The 16,968-nt window shown below is 39.0% G+C and overlaps 2 protein-coding genes across 2 annotated transcripts; both read left to right on the plus strand.

The window, feature by feature from the left end:
* The first annotated feature begins 2,660 nt into the window (after positions 1-2,660).
* On the plus strand, positions 2,661-3,419 carry LOC140793699 (uncharacterized). The gene has a single exon (XM_073145348.1). The coding sequence runs from the start codon at positions 2,661-2,663 to the stop codon at positions 3,417-3,419; it is 759 nt and encodes a 252-aa protein (XP_073001449.1).
* An 8,380-nt stretch (positions 3,420-11,799) lies between these two features.
* Positions 11,800-14,791, plus strand: LOC140794515 (APETALA2-like protein 5). The gene is made up of 10 exons (XM_073146607.1): positions 11,800-12,829; positions 12,938-12,963; positions 13,055-13,085; positions 13,175-13,262; positions 13,352-13,497; positions 13,609-13,653; positions 13,748-13,839; positions 13,923-14,077; positions 14,172-14,357; positions 14,450-14,791. Exons 1-10 carry the CDS (start codon positions 12,456-12,458, stop codon positions 14,654-14,656), a joined length of 1,350 nt encoding a protein of 449 aa, XP_073002708.1. The 5' UTR covers positions 11,800-12,455; the 3' UTR covers positions 14,657-14,791.
* The last annotated feature ends 2,177 nt before the right edge of the window (positions 14,792-16,968 follow it).

The following is a 16,968-nucleotide window of genomic DNA, read 5'->3' on the forward strand; positions in this document are numbered from 1 at the left end:
TATGAGGCATGTCGAACTATAACTGCTTTAAATAAAAGTAGAGCTCGAGCTCTCACTGTAAAATTTCTAGCCTATTTTTTCTTCAAAATAACTCAGAATAATATTCCTATCGCCAATTTGCACAGCACTTCAGTATTTTTCTTTGAAACTTGTACTCCTCTGATTTAATTAAAATATATTTAAGAAAAAATTGAAAGAAAAGTAGCTAAAGCTTTATTTTTTTTATTGAAATTTTTTTATGTGCATTTCATATCCAAACTTTTTTTATGTGAATTTATTACCACGTGTAGTTTCCTCGATAAATTTAGTATATTAACCAATTAAATGACTGTATAGCCGTTATAAAACTTTTAAAATTCTTTTAACATTTGAGTTTTAAATTTCTTTAATTATTAATTTTAAATTAATTTGAATTTTAAAATTAATAACATAAACCCTCACATATAATATTAATAATCTTCTCCTTCACTTGCGAACCCAATACCAACCGCTCTTTCTTTGAATCCAATCTGTTATATATTCTTAAGATACAAAGGTGTCCTAATCTAAGTGAAATATGGTTTGCGAAGACCATTCCTTTCTTCTCTTGGATGGAGCCACCACTAGCATCGACGGGAGGGGAAGACATACACCAAAGAAGGGCGTCATCCTCGAAGGTGTCGGAGCCGGAGCAGGCGGAGCAGTCGGACAGAGGAAAGGAAAAACAAAAGGGACCTGAAAGGACTTGGGCCTCGGTAGCGGCTGGCAGCAGGAGAGCTGCAACACGCACAGGAAGCATCCCGGCGGAGATCCTAGAAAAACTGAGGAACCAGCTAGCGGACAGTGTTGTTATAGACCCTGAAATACTCGAGCGATGTCGAGCAAGATGGAAACTCTCACTGTTTGGAAGATTCCTAAGGAAAGGCATACCGTTGTTTCGACTGAAAGCGCTGTTAGCCAGACTATGGGTCGGAATAGATGGATTCTCAGTCGCGGACATGGCTGAGGGATACTATGTTTTTAGGTTCGAGAAAGAGGACGACCTCAGCCATGTTCTGACTAACGGGTCGTGGACTATACAAGGACAGGTTCTCAAATTGATACCATGGCGCAACAATTTTCGGCCTTCTCCGGAAGCGTTCACTACCGCTCCGGTGTGGATACAGCTGCACAACCTACCGCAGGAATACTAGGAGCTTGAAGCGTTAATCCCAGTAGCAGCATTCTTCGGCAGGCCACTGAGAGTGGATGAGACCACCTTAGATCACACCAGAAGTAGATTCGCCCGGGTGTGCATAGAGGTGGACCTCAGCAAGCCGCTGAAAACGACAGTCTAGCTAGGGCCAAAAGAAGAGCGAGTGGACCAAAGAGTCATGTACAAAAGCATCCCAAAATTCTGTTTCATGTGCGGTAGGATAGGACACAAGACAAAAGACTGTGCGTACACGCCCAAAGACGCCGAGGAGGAGCCGCTAGAGGTCAAGGATGGTGAAGGGGAGGGAGCTCCCCAAGGGACAAACCCTAAACCGCCAACGGAGGAGGATACCTCATACTACGGGCCATGGTGTACAGTCTAGAGGAAGCCTAGGAGGCAGGCCACCCAGAGAGGCCAAGGAGCTAGCGCGGTTAACCGAAGCAATACAGGGGCTTGGAAAGGAAAAGGGACAGTCTCAATGGAGGATGAAAGGACTTCCAATATACCGGACTGGGAGCTTAACCAGAGGGGCCAAAATGCAAAGGACAAAAAGAAGATCTATGGCCAAAACGGCAAAGTTCATCAGCAGAGAACAGTCTACAGGAGGACAGAAGGAAGAAGTAACATGGAAAATACTAACCTACGTTGCGTGCCCCATCCCCATGCAAAAGGAGTGCAGGAGATGAAGATAAAGGAAGCCGCAGAAGGATATTATGGAGAGCGGGTGTTTAGGCCATCCACCTCGAAACAAAAGCCAATCAGGCATGGGGGTAGGGTGATAGGAGAGCAGGTAGAGGGGCCCGCGATCAAGGGGCAACCCAACGATGGGATGCAAAAGGATACCCGGATGGAGGAACGAGATGGCGACATAGCAAGGGAGCAATTAATGCATGACGAGACTGGGCAGAAGGAGGTGGCCAACCAAAAGACGTCGAGAGGAGATCCCGCGCTCACAAGACATGCAGTGATACAAGGGATAACAGTGCTGTTGGGTACCGGTTAGCTTACGTTAAAACATTAAGAGGCCAAGATGACACGCGAGGGACCACTGGAGCCTACCCTGCGCATATCATACATGAGGGGATAGCCACGGTTGGCCATGCACCCATCTCAGTTTAGGAGAAGAACCCGCCGGACAAGCACGGGGAAACGGCGGAAAAGGTCAAGCGAAGACTCCTCCAGATAGAGTGGGATGAGAAGAAGAAGGCCATGGAAGGGAAAGAGGAGATGTTGCAGCTGGCCATGGTGGAGTACAATGGAACTACAGCACCTGAATATGAAGTTATGGACTTGGAATGTCCAAGAGAGGATCTCAATGGAGGAAGCAAGGATATGCCAGCCTCCAAGAGAGGACGAAACCACTGACTGGCCATCCTCGCCACTACCTATCGGTTTCATAATATTCAAAGCCGTAGTATGGAACTACAGAGGTGCCTAAAAGAAGGAGGCACTGGACAGATGTAGAGTTATGATAAAAGAGCTAAAGATGGATATGCTAGCCCTGTTGGAGACGCATACAAGCTGGGATGAAGCCGAGCAAGTGACAAAGACGCTCGGTCATTGTTGGGCGTGGTTTGCCATCCCAGCCCAGGGCAGATCAGGAGGGATCCTGGTTCTCTGGAAGAAGGATCTCGGGTGGGTGGATGTGGCAGCAATATCTAGATACGCGGCGCATCTCACCGTCACCCTACGGACCGGGCAAACATGGATCTGGATAATGGTATATGCCAGTACCCACCTCGACGCACAGAAGGAGCTGTGGGAGGAGCTATTATCCATGGCTTCGATAGCCACGCCGTGGGTGCTGACAGGAGACTTCAATGTGTTTCTTTCTCCACAAGAGAAGAGATGCAGTGGTGGGGTGGAGCTAGGGCCTAAGTGCAAAGCTTTCGCGAAGTTCGTGGACGACGCGGGGTTGTGCGACTTAGGGTATGAAGGAATCCCCTACACCTGGTGCAACAACCAAACGGGCGAACGCCGTATGTGGATATGCCTTGACAGGGCCCTGGGGAACACGGAGTGGGTAAGCGCTAACCCGGCATGCAAAGTCCAGCACTTGGATAAAGCTGCGTCGGATCACGCGTCGCTCCTCCTCAACGTGCCGCTAACCGAAGCAAAAGTGAGAAGGCCTTTCAGGTTTGAACTCTACTGGATGGAGTATGTGGAATGTCAAAAAATTGTTGAAGACATGGAAGAGGCAGGCAGGTGGCAACGCTATGCACGCCTTCATGCACCACATCAGTGATATGCGGCGAAGCCTGCCGAGGTGGAGCCGTATAGTTGTAGGGTGTGTGGAACGAAGACTAAAGGAAACCAACGCACAACTGGCTGACTTGGAAGAACTAGACGCTAATGGGCAACTGTCAGAGGAAGGACTACAGACGCTAAGAAGTGCTTACAACCGACAAGCTGCTCTCAACCGGCAGCTCAACATCAAGTGGTTGCAGCGATCTCGCCTCAGGTGGGCAACTGAAGAGGACCGTAACACCAAGTTTTTCCACATATCTGCGACCATTAGAAGATAGTGCAACCGGATACCGGGAATAATGGGTGAGGGTGAAAGATGGATGCAGGACCCGGTAGAAGTCTGTCAAGCATTCACTGCCTTTTACCAAAGGCTCTAGGGCACGGAGGACGAGAATAGCCATAATACTCAAGAATGGCCCACGCTACCATGCATCACAGCAGCAGAAGCTGAAGAGCTGGTCAGGCCAGTCATGCCGGAGAAAATTAAAGAGGCGGTGTGGAAGCTACCGAGGGGCAAGGCGCCTGGTCCGGACGGGATGCAGGCTGAAGTATACATCAAGTATTGGAAAACCATAGGGGAGAGCCTATGCCAGGCCATCAGCCATTTCTTTACCTCTACGACCATGCCGAGATCTTGGGGAGAAACCTTCATAACGCTTATACCAAAGAAGGAGCACCCTACCATGTTGGCTGACTATAGACCCATTGCATTATGCAATGTGGTGTATAAGATCATTGCCAAGGTCATGGTCAGTCGACTCAAACCAGTGCTTCCCAAACTCATAGGCCCAGAACAAGCGGCGTTTGTCGCTGGGAGAAGCATCGCCGACAACACCCTAGCGTCGCAAGAGGTGACTCACTCCATGGCTTCTGAAAACGGTGGGCAGGATACCATGATGATCAAGATGGACATGGAAAAGGCATACGATCGAGTCAGTTGGTCAGCGATCGTAGGCTCGCTCCAGCGAATGGGTTTTCCGCCGAAGTGGTGCAATTGGGTGTATGCGTGCATCTCGTCTCCTCGCTTTGCGTTGCTCATCAACGGGAACCCAACAAACTGGATTACACCACATAGTGGACTTCGGCAAGGGGATCCACTGTCACCCTACCTCTTCATAATAGTCACTCAAATACTATCGAGGATACTAAACGAGAAAGTGGACAAAGGGCAGCTGCAGGGATACAGGGTGGGAGATGTCTAGCTGTCTCACCTGCTGTACGCAGATGATCTACTTCTGATGACCAAGGCCTCCGTTGGTAATGCCCAGAGCATCCTGGAAAGCCTAAACCAATATGAGAAGATCACCAACCAAAGAGTTAACTTTGGCAAGTCGGAGATTTACCTGCCACCCAGATGTGGAGTAGACGCCAGCAAACAACTCAGCGATAGGCTTGGATTGAAGGTGGCTGCCATGCCGTTCAAATACCTCGGAGTACTAATCTCGGGTAAGAGGATGAAGGTGAAGGAGCACCAAACCATGGTGGAGCGCATCGACAAGAGACTAGTAGGCTGGAAAAGGAAACTACTCTCCCAAGCCGGCAAGCTAACATTGATCAATGCAACGTTAATATCGATTTTGGCATATTGGATGGGTAGTACTTGGCTACCGGACGCTATTTTGGAGGAGATGAACAAAAAAGCGTGTGCCTTCCTGTGGGAAAACAGCAACGGCCGCGGGCTACACCTGATAAACAAGGATCAGGTCACAACTGCTAAGAGGCAGAGGGGACTTGGGGTTAGAAGGCTTACAGATACAAGAACGGCACATCTCGGTAAGCTGGTCTTCAAGGTTCTCAACAAGGAACAGGTTGCCTGGGTTAAACTCATGCATGCTAAATACAGAAGCTTACACTTGTGGGAGACTAAGGCCTCTTCCAATACATCTTGGGTGTGGAAGGCTCTAAATTGCACAACTAACCAACAAAGATGGGATGCCGGGTGTTGGTTGGTAATGGCAGAAACACGAGAGCTGCCTATGACCCTTAGACTCATGAGGTCCTGTGGAGTAGACAGCCCAGGGAGATAGCCGAGTCCCTACTAGTGGACAATCTGATGGTGGCGGACATCATTGGCAATCATCACTGGACCACGGAGAGACTCTGCAGGGAGGCGGGTTCGAACATGGCCTATGAGATATCTACCTTCCCCATGGGTGCAGCCACCATTGAGGATAGGTGGATCTAGTGGCCGCACCCAAGGGGAATACCTTCGAACGAAAGCCTACCTCCAGTACATCCAAGTTGGAAACGACGATAGATATGTCATGTATGGGCTGTTTCAAGAGACGGCAGACCATCTACTATTTGCATGCAGATACAGCCTGGAGGTGTGGCAGTTACTAAGTGACAGTGAAGGGATCTAGAGCGCTTTGATTGATCAGGATTGGATAGTGAGAGGATGGGATATGAACAAGGAGGAAGACTTGAAGATTAAAGGACTAATTGCTTGCGCCCTGTGGTCAATTTGGAGACAGAGGAATGCGGTTGTTTTTGGAGAGAAGAAGATGCCAGAGCAAGTAGTGGTGAGAAGAGCAGTAGCTTTAGCCAAAGAGCACAGGCAGACCAGAAAGGAAGGGCAGCAAAAGGGGAAAAGAAGCAGTAAGAGGTGGGAACCACCCCAGCAAGAGTGGATAAAAGTTAACACAGATGGGGCATTTCCGGCGGGAGCGAGCCAAGGTGGTAGATCTTCCAAGACGATAATGGTGACTTTATTCATGCAGTGTTGGAACCGTGCTTGGGGAGCTCGGCGCTGGAAACAGAAATGTGGGCGATACAGCTGGGTTTGAGGGTGGCCTGTAGAGAATGGAGAGTGGTCATAGAGTCAGACTGCCAGGAGGCTATCTAATGCCTGCAGAGCGTGGAGAACAGTCCTTGGCGCATCAGGAACATGGTGCATGAATGCCTTAGGCTAGGAAAGGAATATTTGGAAGCTAGGTTTGTACACGTAGGGAGAGAATGTAATGTTGTTGCTGACTGGGCAGCGGCTAGGGCTAGTGTGTCCTTCGGTTCTAGTTGTTACAACCGATTAGGACTTGCCCCCCTAGAGTTCTGTAATCTCATTGCTTCCGACGCAGCTAATGGGTCGGTAGCATAGTAATACAAAGCTGGAAACAGCTCCTTGACATCAAAAAAATAAAAATAAAAAAATAAGTGAAATAAGGTTTTATATAGATTGGAAATCTAACTCAAAGCTAAAGCTATTATATAAATAGGGTTTTTACTCTCATTTTAATATGGTACTAAACTCTAAAAATGTGACACTCAAATATATATATATATATATATATATAATATGAATTCCCCCAAAAACACAAATAATGTGGCCCTAGAGGAGTCTAGTTTCATAAAAATATAAATAAAAAAATATAAAAAATGATAAATATTTTTGGAAGATGTCTATTATAGCATTTATTTACATGAGAATAATGGCTAGTTTGAAAATAACTCACAGACAACCTCCAAGACTTCAAATTAATAGCTCACCCCTGTCTCTCTTTCATTTGACTAAATCTTTATTCCATACATAATTACTGTATATAGATATGGACACAAATATAATGTTTAATGAATGTCTCTGCATCATTATAAATGACAAAGATAGTGCCAAATATCTGATATAAGTTAATTCCTAGCTTGCATCTTATTGACCAAGTAATGAGGAATAACAAACATTATAGATCATGGTTAAACTAGTTTGTGGAAAACAAGATGTATATATTGAATTCAAATATTTAATGCAGAATTTAAAAAAAAAAATCATACCTATTGATGTAGAATAATGATCTATTACTATTATTCGGCATATTCCTTTATAAATAAGAGTTAGAAATTAAGAAATGAGAACTTAATGGCATCTCAATAATGTCTGCGAAACATAGTAGAAAATTCTAATGAATAATATGTATACTTAGAACTTTGAACAGGTTAAAATTATAATGTCTACCTTATTGCTTTATATCAAGGACCTAAAACTAAGGTAGTAAGAATAAAATTAAGCTTTTGAAATTTTCTCAACAAAAAAAAGAAAAAAAAATAAGGATGAATTCATCTTCAATTTCTTATACAAGAAGGAAAATGAAAATAAGGAATAATTGTTGTTCTTATCTTCTGTTTGAGAATTTTGTATCACATTGATCACATGGTATACAAAAATATGCAACATTAATTGCAACCTCTCGCCTACCATTTTAATTACAATTGCATCAATTTCAACTAATTTCTAGCTCACTCTTTTTCACAATAATAATAATAATAATAATAATAGAAAAAAAATCTCTTTCTCTTCTATAAGATACCTATGATATATTCTTCTCTTTCGCAAGATAATTTCACTTAACAATCACATTAGCGAACATAAACCAAAACCTACGAAGTCCGCAAACAAGGGCTACTTTAGTTATGAGATTATAAAATGGAATTAACTTATAAATTATTCCTAAAATACCCTTATACTAAAATTTCTAGTGTTTGGTTTACTTCATTAGCCCATTTATGATCCTTTGACCTTAGGCCACCAATGAATGCCAATTGCAATTGGATTCATTCAAGACAAGAGTGATAGTAGCAAGCAAAGTTAGGTGCTAGTTGCAACCAACCAAATTGTGCATGGAATTAATGTTTGATGGACTATAAATGTCATAATTAATCTAATAAATGAATGCCTTTGTTAATTAGGCACTCCTATTATTGGAAAGTTTTGAGAACCCATGAGTATATATGCACATTGGAGGAAGGACAACTATGGCAGTAATTTTGATGCTGAGATAGACTACTTAACTAAGTATCCTCTCCTTATTTTTAATTGGCATTAAATATGAGATGCAACTTGTAGTGCTATAAATAGAGTTTTTGACCAAACTAGCCCTCCCCCACCAAAAAAATAAAAATAAAACTAATTCTTCTTAATAATTTTTTTACTATAAGTCGCTGATTAAATCAGTGATTTATATAAATTAAATTTTTTTGAATAGTTCTAAGCTTCTCATACAACTTAAATTTACAAAATTATTTAGTCTCATATATAAGTTTTAAAATAATTAAATGTGTATAAAAAAAAATTAATGGCAAACTTAAAATAGTCAAAAACTCCTTATAGTGCTATAAATCCAACCCGTTGACTATCATGTCAACGAACAGGATCATTACAGTCTGAATCAAAGTGAGTACTTGTACTTGAATTCTTCTATTTTAAAATTAAAATAAAACTTTTTCATTTTAAGAATACTGTAAATATAACTTTGGACACTAAACGAGAGATTATTCTGACTTAAAAGTAACAGAATAATATATAAAAGAAATAGATTATATTAAATGCACATAGATTTTGTGCAAATCATCCATTAATCTCTATTTAGTCCATATATATATATATATATGATATAATTAAGGAAAAATAAGGAAAAATTGTGAATTACACCATATATATTTACTATTTGTAAATTGAGTCCTATGATTTAGTGGATATTTATAGAAAATATCCTAGATTAGATTTGAACTAACATTGTGAAAATATTTTATTAAGTACAAGTATTTTATTTTTAAAATGACTAAAATATTTTTATTTCTAAAATGACCAAAATATCTATAGTATGACTTGATTGAAGATATTTATAATTTTTTTAATTTAGTTAACTTAACTCAGAAGTTTAATTATGCTTAACTAATAGATCTAACAGATGAATATATTTATTAAATTATAGTGTTTGATTTATAAATAATAAAAATATAAGGTGCAAACTATAATTTCACTAAAAGATGGAGTGTTATATGCAAATTATGGTGTATGATTGACCTTTGATTATATATATATATATATATATATAAGAAAATGACATAAAAAAGAAGAGATTTGAGAGGAAAGGAGAAGAGGTGTGCAACGTCCATTTCACTATGGCTTGTAATTAATATATTATTTTCCATTTTAAGCAATGATATAGATAAAAGCAAACATAGCTAATTTCAAACTAAATAACAAAAATGTCCCTTTTCCTCTCTATTCAATTCCTACCTCCAACCCCAACCGGTAGTAATTAATTCCATGATCATCTTTGAAAATAATTATAAAACGAATGACTTTTGAGGTTGATTATTTCATCTTGATAACTCTCAATACGTAGTTCTTCTAAATTTGATGTAAATACGTCGAATTGAGGGTGATTCAGTATGTTTCATCTATACCCAAAAGATTCTTTAAAAGCCTATCTAAAATAATGATAGACGGCTCATTAGAGTTAGGTTAAAAACCCCTTTAAATACCTCTTTCAAAAAGAGTCCGAGTAGCCCTAAAAATATATACATGAAATAATTAGAATTAAACTAAAAAAAAACTTGAAACTATACGTGCGTTCATTTTTGGGAGCTATTAATGATCACCTTCCAGCTTTAGATGGAACATGCTCAATCACTCTCAACTCAATGCATCTACAATAGATCTAGAAGAATTACATCCTGAGGGACACTAGAATAGAATGATCAACCTCAATAGGCATTAAAGGTTTAGATACCTATCACAGAAAGGGGTGTATTAAGGGGCCTAGCGACTAAGATTGTTACAGATTGAGTCGTGAAAATTGACGGGTGATCTTATAGTTGTTATAGGTTTTAGTGATTGATTCCGATCCGAGTTTAGATTCAGAATTTTTTATATCCAATTTGAGATTTTTTTCACATAAAAAATCTTTATATTTGAAATTGTCTTTTTACGCTTTATTTTTCATATTTATTTTATTAATAGCGTGTGGTAAACCTATCTCCTACGGCATTTAAAGAATTTTCAAACAATATCACAGCATACTTACGTATTCATTTTTTTTTCCAATTATATATTTAGAATATTTTTAAAACATATTGCTAGTTACACAAAAACCTTACACTCTTCCTAATCGCTCAATTCTCATTGATCTAGTATCATTGAATTTTGTTCATGGAGAAGTTGAGATTTGAAGCTTTCCTACGAAAGCAAAATAGCAAATTAACAAAGGAGATTAAGTAAGAAACTTATGGATATCTGCATGAATTAAACCACGGAAAGAGATGATTTAAAAAAAGAAAGAAAGAAAGAAGGGGCACAGGAGTTCTGTTTGTTGTTGGAATTAAATTATGATAGCAACTTGTCAAATGGGAGGATTAATTACATCTACACTACTTCAAGTGGTTGGATCTTTGGTTTTCTAAATGTTTGAGAAATTTTTTAGGTTTATTACTAGTATCTTTTATATAATTTCCATTGAATTTTTTTTTAAATATCATCATCATTATCAAAACTACTGAATTCTCTCCAAAAAAAAGAAGAAAAAGAAATAGAAATATCATTATGTTTAATTATATTTTTAAAGTTAAGGTATGTATCTAGACTGATCAAAATGCTATATTTTTTAAAGATATTTTTCTAAATCAAATCCTCTTGTACTATACTGTCGAATATCAAATAGCATTCAATAATTTTCAACATTTTTAAAATAATTTCTATTGGAGCATGATAGTGATTTTCCTATCTTGTGATATTTTTAATAATATAGTGGCGCCGTTTAAGATATTCTATAGATTTTTCAATGACAATTTTTTAAAGTATTCTTGTTACTATTGGGACACCTAAAGCCGACAAGTAATCTAAACTCTAATAAGACACAAGATATTGATTACCAAAAGTGGAAAAAAAAAATTCAAATATGTTTAGATTGTCAATTATTTTGATCAAAATGGAGTCCCAAGACCTGAATCTAATGTGGACAAGGTGGCTATCGTGTCGGATATCAAACCATTCATCATGGGGATTTTGTGACTATAAAATGGACAAGAGGCAACAAATGAGTTAGGCAATCATGTTTTAATAGTGGTCTTAGATCTTGTCTTCTAATATTTAGCCTTATGTTACTAGATAATTACAAGATAAATGCTACAAATATGGTAGAGTAAAGTAAGTTTAAGATATTAGAATAACGATAGTTTTATCCTACAATTGTGATAGTGGAGAATGACCGACTGCTTAGTGTAAATCTGAACTATTTAAAATGTTATAGTAAAATGTACATTTTTATTATATAATGGGTCATAATTTTTGGGATCAAAGTGTAATTACTATAAATTTTTTTTACTATTTAGTGTTGTGAGTAGGTCATGTATCATGCTTTTCGATTTGGTTAACGTGGGATGGTGAACCAAAGAGATTGGATTGGATTGGATTGGATTGGATTGAATTGGATTGGATGCTCTTGAAAATTCCCAAATTTTCATCTCCACTTTCATATCATATCATCAAAATTGGCACAAGTGGGAAGTGGGGTTTCTTTTTTATATAGTTAAACAGGGCAATGAATGGGGAGCAAACAGCCACACCTAAAACAGAGCTAGTGGATGGGGGGTCCTCTCAAGCAACAGCCACACTAAATTGAGCCAGTGGGAGTTGAATCCAATAAAGAAGAGGTTCCTCTTCTCCCAACATAGAGGAAAGAGAGAGATTGAGAGATTGAGAGAGAGAGCAATGAAAGCTGCCTCCTTTTTGTAGCTGTTATCCATCTTTTGGCAGCCCAAATTTAGCAAAGTTTCGTATTTGCTTCGTAGTACTCCTGACCCATGTCTTTGATTCTCGAAAGGAAGGGAGATTAGTATTATTATTATTATTACTTTGAGAGAGAGAGAGAGAGTGTGTGTGTGTGTGCTTTGGTAGCTTAAATTTGGCGAAAAGGGTCTTAGATTCTTGATAGGAGCAAGTAAAAAAAATTAAGGGAGATAAAAGAATGATCTTTGGTAGCTTAAATTTGGCAAAAATTGTGGTCTTGCTGCCCTTTCTTCCTTAATCTAGCTTCATACCTCTGACCCATATGTCTTAGATTAGTGAAAGGAGGAAATAAAAAGATTTTAAGGGAGATAAAAGAGTGAGCTTTGGTAGTTTAAATTTGGCAAAAGTTTGTGGTCTTGCTGCTCTTTCTTGCCTCGATCCAGCTTCTTACTCCTGACCCATGTCTTAGATTCCTGGAAGGAAGCAAAGGGGAAGATTTAAGGGAGATAAAGGAGTGGTCCTTTTTAGCAACCTTTGATGGAAGAGGGAGGAGGAAGCAAGACCAAGGAGATGTGGGATCTCAATGGCATGGCTTGCGATGGAGAGGAAGAAGAAGAAGAAGAAGAAGAAGAGGAGGAGGAGGAGGAGGAGTACGGCAGTAGCGAGAGCTCCAGTATTGTGACCCACCAATTCTTTCCCATGGGAGAGGCAAAGGATAGGAGCAGAGATGAGGGCAGTGAGGTTGGCACGAGGATTTGCCGACTCCCTGAGCAAATGGCGGCACGCCGCCAGGTGACGGAATTACCGGCGGCGACGATGAAGAAGAGCCGGCGAGGGCCCCGGTCGAGGAGCTCGCAGTACCGGGGAGTCACCTTCTACCGGAGAACCGGGCGGTGGGAGTCGCATATATGGTAAATTCCTTACTTGCTTAATAATTGCCTTTTCATTTTGCTTCTCTTTCTTTTGAGCTTGAGAGTTGAGACCAATCATTTTGTTTCCTTTTTATCCAATTTGTGCAGGGATTGTGGAAAGCAAGTATATTTGGGTATGTTTTGTATATATATATATAAATGTTTTGATCTTTGCATAGTTTGAAGTTATTAAGCCATGATTGGATTGTTGTTGTGTTCTTGTAGGTGGATTTGATACTGCACATGCTGCTGCTAGGTTAGCATTTGATGAATTGTTTCATAGATAGTTCTAGTTCAGAATTGTTACACTGAATTCAATCTTCTTTTATTTCTTTCGCAATATAGGGCGTATGATCATGCTGCAATAAAGTTTCGCGGAGTTGATGCAGACATTAATTTTAGTATCGAAGATTATGAGGAAGATCTCAAACAGGTTAAACAAAAAAAGAGGAATATTTTCCAACTCTTTTGCACTTATATGTTCATGAATTGGATCTAAGAGAAAGGTAATTTGTGGCTCAGATGAGCAATCTCACCAAGGAAGAATTTGTTCATGTGCTTCGACGCCAGTTTACTGGAATTTCTAGAGGAAGCTCGAAATTTAGGGGTGTCACCTTGCATAAAAGTGGGAGATGGGAGGCTAGATTGGGCCAGTTCTTGGGGAATAAGTAAATCTTAGCTACCAATCAGTAGAATAACTTTTCATTCATCTTATAATTTTTTCGTTCTTAAGTCATCACAATTGGCTTAATATTCATAGACTATATTTGCTCTCGCAGATATGTATATCTTGGCCTCTTTGACACCGAAGCGGAAGCTGCTAGGTAGCTTTAGTTTTAGATCACCCCTATCATTCTTCTTTGATGCTATAAGCTTTTGGTGTTGATTTTAAAGATTCGTTTGACTTTGGACTTGCAGGGCTTACGACAAAGCTGCGATTAATTGTAGCAGGAAGGATGCGATAACCAACTTCAATCGTTGTATCTATGAGGATGCAATTGATTTGCAAAGTGAATTCTCATTAGCATTGCTTGTTCACCCTTTGCTGGAGTATTTGTCGTAGCTATCCCTAATTATGAAATAATCACTGCAGCTAGTAACATTGAGCACAATCTCGACCTTAGTCTGAGTTGCTCAGGCTCCAAAAGGAGCAACATTGAAGTGATGAACAATGAAAGCTCCAAGGGGGCAGATCAGCAGGTACCGATGACTTTCAAACCAGCATGGAATCGATTCATCAGACCTAAGGTATTATCTGAAAACTAACCGTCTCATTTGATTGAATAAGGCTTCTACTTAATATATATATATATATATATATATATAACACCTTCTCTGGAAGATTGATGACAAATTCAAGCTATCTCAAGAAAGTGGAATTCGAGTTCACTATCCCACCAGCATTCCTTCTCCGGTACCTGCAAAGTCCAATGAGATGAGCAGGTACCCGCAGCTCCAAAGGAACAGCAACTTGCTGCCAATGTTCGAAGACATACAGGAAAATTTTGGCTCCCCTGGTTTTAAGCAAGTGTGTAACCTCCTAAGTGAATTATATTGAAGTACTTCTGCTTGAATCTTTGTTATCTCATCTAAATACTGTCATTGCGCTTTCTTAAACAGTATCCAAACAGCAACGGAGTAAGGACTAGAGAGGGAGGGCTTTTATTAGCAAGAGGTGCATCTGAACAGCAGAAGCTTTCGAATTGGATTTTGGAAGGTAAGGATTGGTTATCAAGCAGTGCTCCATCTTCGCATGTGTTTGGGATTGGCATTGCTGCAGCATCATCAGGATTCGTAGCACAAAATGGAAGGTCATCCCACAAATGAAATCTAAATATTCTTCTCTTAATAACTTTTTTTTGTTTAGCCCATCTGTGAAATATAATTAGACCATTTTGTATGCAAACAAGATATCTGTAATGGTAAGACAGGAATCGAGAGAAAAACGAATGATTTAATGCTCGGGGATCTCTCTCGCTCTCAGTTTCAGTTTGGCACTACTGAGTTCTTGGTATGAAGAACAAAGGAAAACTTATTTTTTAAAAAAGAAATCATCAAACTTCTGTTAGTTTTAAAGATGTGCATCGCTAAGTAATTCAAGTGTTTGTGTGCGTATGAATGTTCTTTTTCCATTCAGCATTCCTGCTAATTTATACCGCAAGATCACCTGTCTGTTCTTTTCTTTATTTTCTTCAGCTTTCCTTTTGTAGCTTGTTTTGCATCTAATTTCTAGTATATGTATATAGAAGAACATGATTTGATGCAATCCTTCTATCAAGAAAACTCCCCACCTTCTGATTAAAGTTCTGCTAATCGTGAAACTAGACTACAAATGATGGATATTATCACAAGATTGGATGAGAAAAGGGAAGATTGAAAAGGAAATTGCAGGTGGAGAGCAATTAGATGACACTTAATTCTTTTTTTTTTTTTGACCTACCATTGTTGTTGAATTAAGCATGTATGATTATATTTAGATTTAGACACCAGACTAATACACTGATGACGAATTTGGTGGAGTATTTGTGTCGTAATTGTAGAGATAAAGCCAATTAATCTTACTTGAGATAATTACTCTTTTTAAAGATTGCTTTCTTCTATCTCTCTTGCTAATGTAATTAATATAATTCCTTAAAACCATTCTATGTAAATATATTCCAAGCTTTCTTAATAAGCTACTCCTTCAGTTCCTAGCCAAACCTTGAGATCATAGCTTAAACTATTTTCTCTTTTGGTCTTGAAGTAGAGAGTGGTTTTCTTCTCACTTTTTGAGAGGTCTAATTCTATACTCTCTTCTTTCCTTTTCCCTCTCTTTCTTCTCCTTCTTCTCCATTCTTTTCCCATCCAATAATGGTATGTATGTTTACTATAATCTAATCAAGTCATACTGGGAGGAGCTTAATTCTCATGCCATTGTTCCATCATGTTTATCCCTGTGGCTTTATGTGAGTCTATACATAGTCAAATTTTTAGCTACAGATCCACTATAAGAAAAGTTATACACTATTCTTTGAAAGAACTTAGAAATAGAACTTTGGAGAACTCAGTACTGAGTTCTCTCAGAACTCTTGTATTTATATATAAATCAAACTATTACAGGTATCATTTAGCTGTAACCAAGTTCACCATTACAACTCAATGGCAACATTTAATTTGATAATAATATTATAACAGAATAACAAATAGTTGAGTTGAGTGTATCTTTTTCTTGCTATAATCTTCAAGTCTTCTCCTTTACATCATTTCCCTTAATATTCACCAAGACCAAGAGGAACAATTGGTATCCTTATGGCCATGACTGCTTATTATGTCATCCTTCAAGTTCTCATGGCAATCTTTGCCAGTAACACTTCTAATCATCTTTGTTGTCGCATGATTTTCACTTCTTTTGATAGGATTATTGATATGATATATTCACTATCTCAATTTACACAATCACATAACATCATCAATATCTATTCTATTTACATGAAAATAAAGTGCATTACAAAACTGCCTACATATCCAATTTACACTATGAACACGATTCAATTTACAAGCATTTTATATAATTATCTAGAAAATTTAGAAAACAAAAAGTTCTTTAGCCTTCTACCACCTTCCATGGTGGGCTTTGTTACCATCCGACAACATGGTTTAAGTCCAGTCAAGTTAGTTATTTAACTTTATCTTATTGTTTTGAATTTTAAATAAATCGAATTATCCATATATGGATCCGATCCGCTAGAGATTTTACTTCTATAAATAAGGGTGGACATGTGTTGATAATTAGGAATTGAAAAAAACTGAGTTTAGCTAAGTTATTATTTTCGTCATCTTTTATCTAACCGTTAGGTCGATGTATTTTTCTAGAAGTAGATCATAGCCATAAAAATATCCCAACCTTCCAAACCATAGCCACCTCCTACTCCCAGCAGCCCCCCTACAATACGGCCATCCACCACCACCCTTGGTCGTCCGCCACCCTTCGACGACCGTCGTAACGTCATATATTTATCTTTTATCTAGCCATTAGATCGCTTTATCTTTCTAGGAGTAGATCATAGCCGTAGAAACATCACAACTTTCCAAACCCTAGCCACCTCCTACCTTTAGCAGCCCCCCTACAATACGGTCATCCGCCACCACCCTTGGTCGTC

Source organism: Typha latifolia, chromosome 8, assembly GCF_019914945.1.
Source record: "Typha latifolia isolate L0001 chromosome 8, TyphaL0001v2, whole genome shotgun sequence".
In the NCBI taxonomy this organism is placed as follows: domain Eukaryota; kingdom Viridiplantae; phylum Streptophyta; class Magnoliopsida; order Poales; family Typhaceae; genus Typha; species Typha latifolia.

Bases quoted from the DNA above. Each gene is read 5' to 3' on its own strand.
- LOC140793699 (XM_073145348.1), top strand. From the start codon at position 2,661: ATGGATATGCTAGCCCTGTTGGAGACGCATACAAGCTGGGATGAAGCC.
- LOC140794515 (XM_073146607.1), top strand. From the start codon at position 12,456: ATGGAAGAGGGAGGAGGAAGCAAGACCAAGGAGATGTGGGATCTCAAT. The intron at 13,086-13,174 runs GTTAGCATTTGA...TTCGCAATATAG, and splicing joins ACTGCACATGCTGCTGCTAG to GGCGTATGATCATGCTGCAA. The intron at 14,358-14,449 runs GTGTGTAACCTC...TTTCTTAAACAG, and splicing joins GCTCCCCTGGTTTTAAGCAA to TATCCAAACAGCAACGGAGT.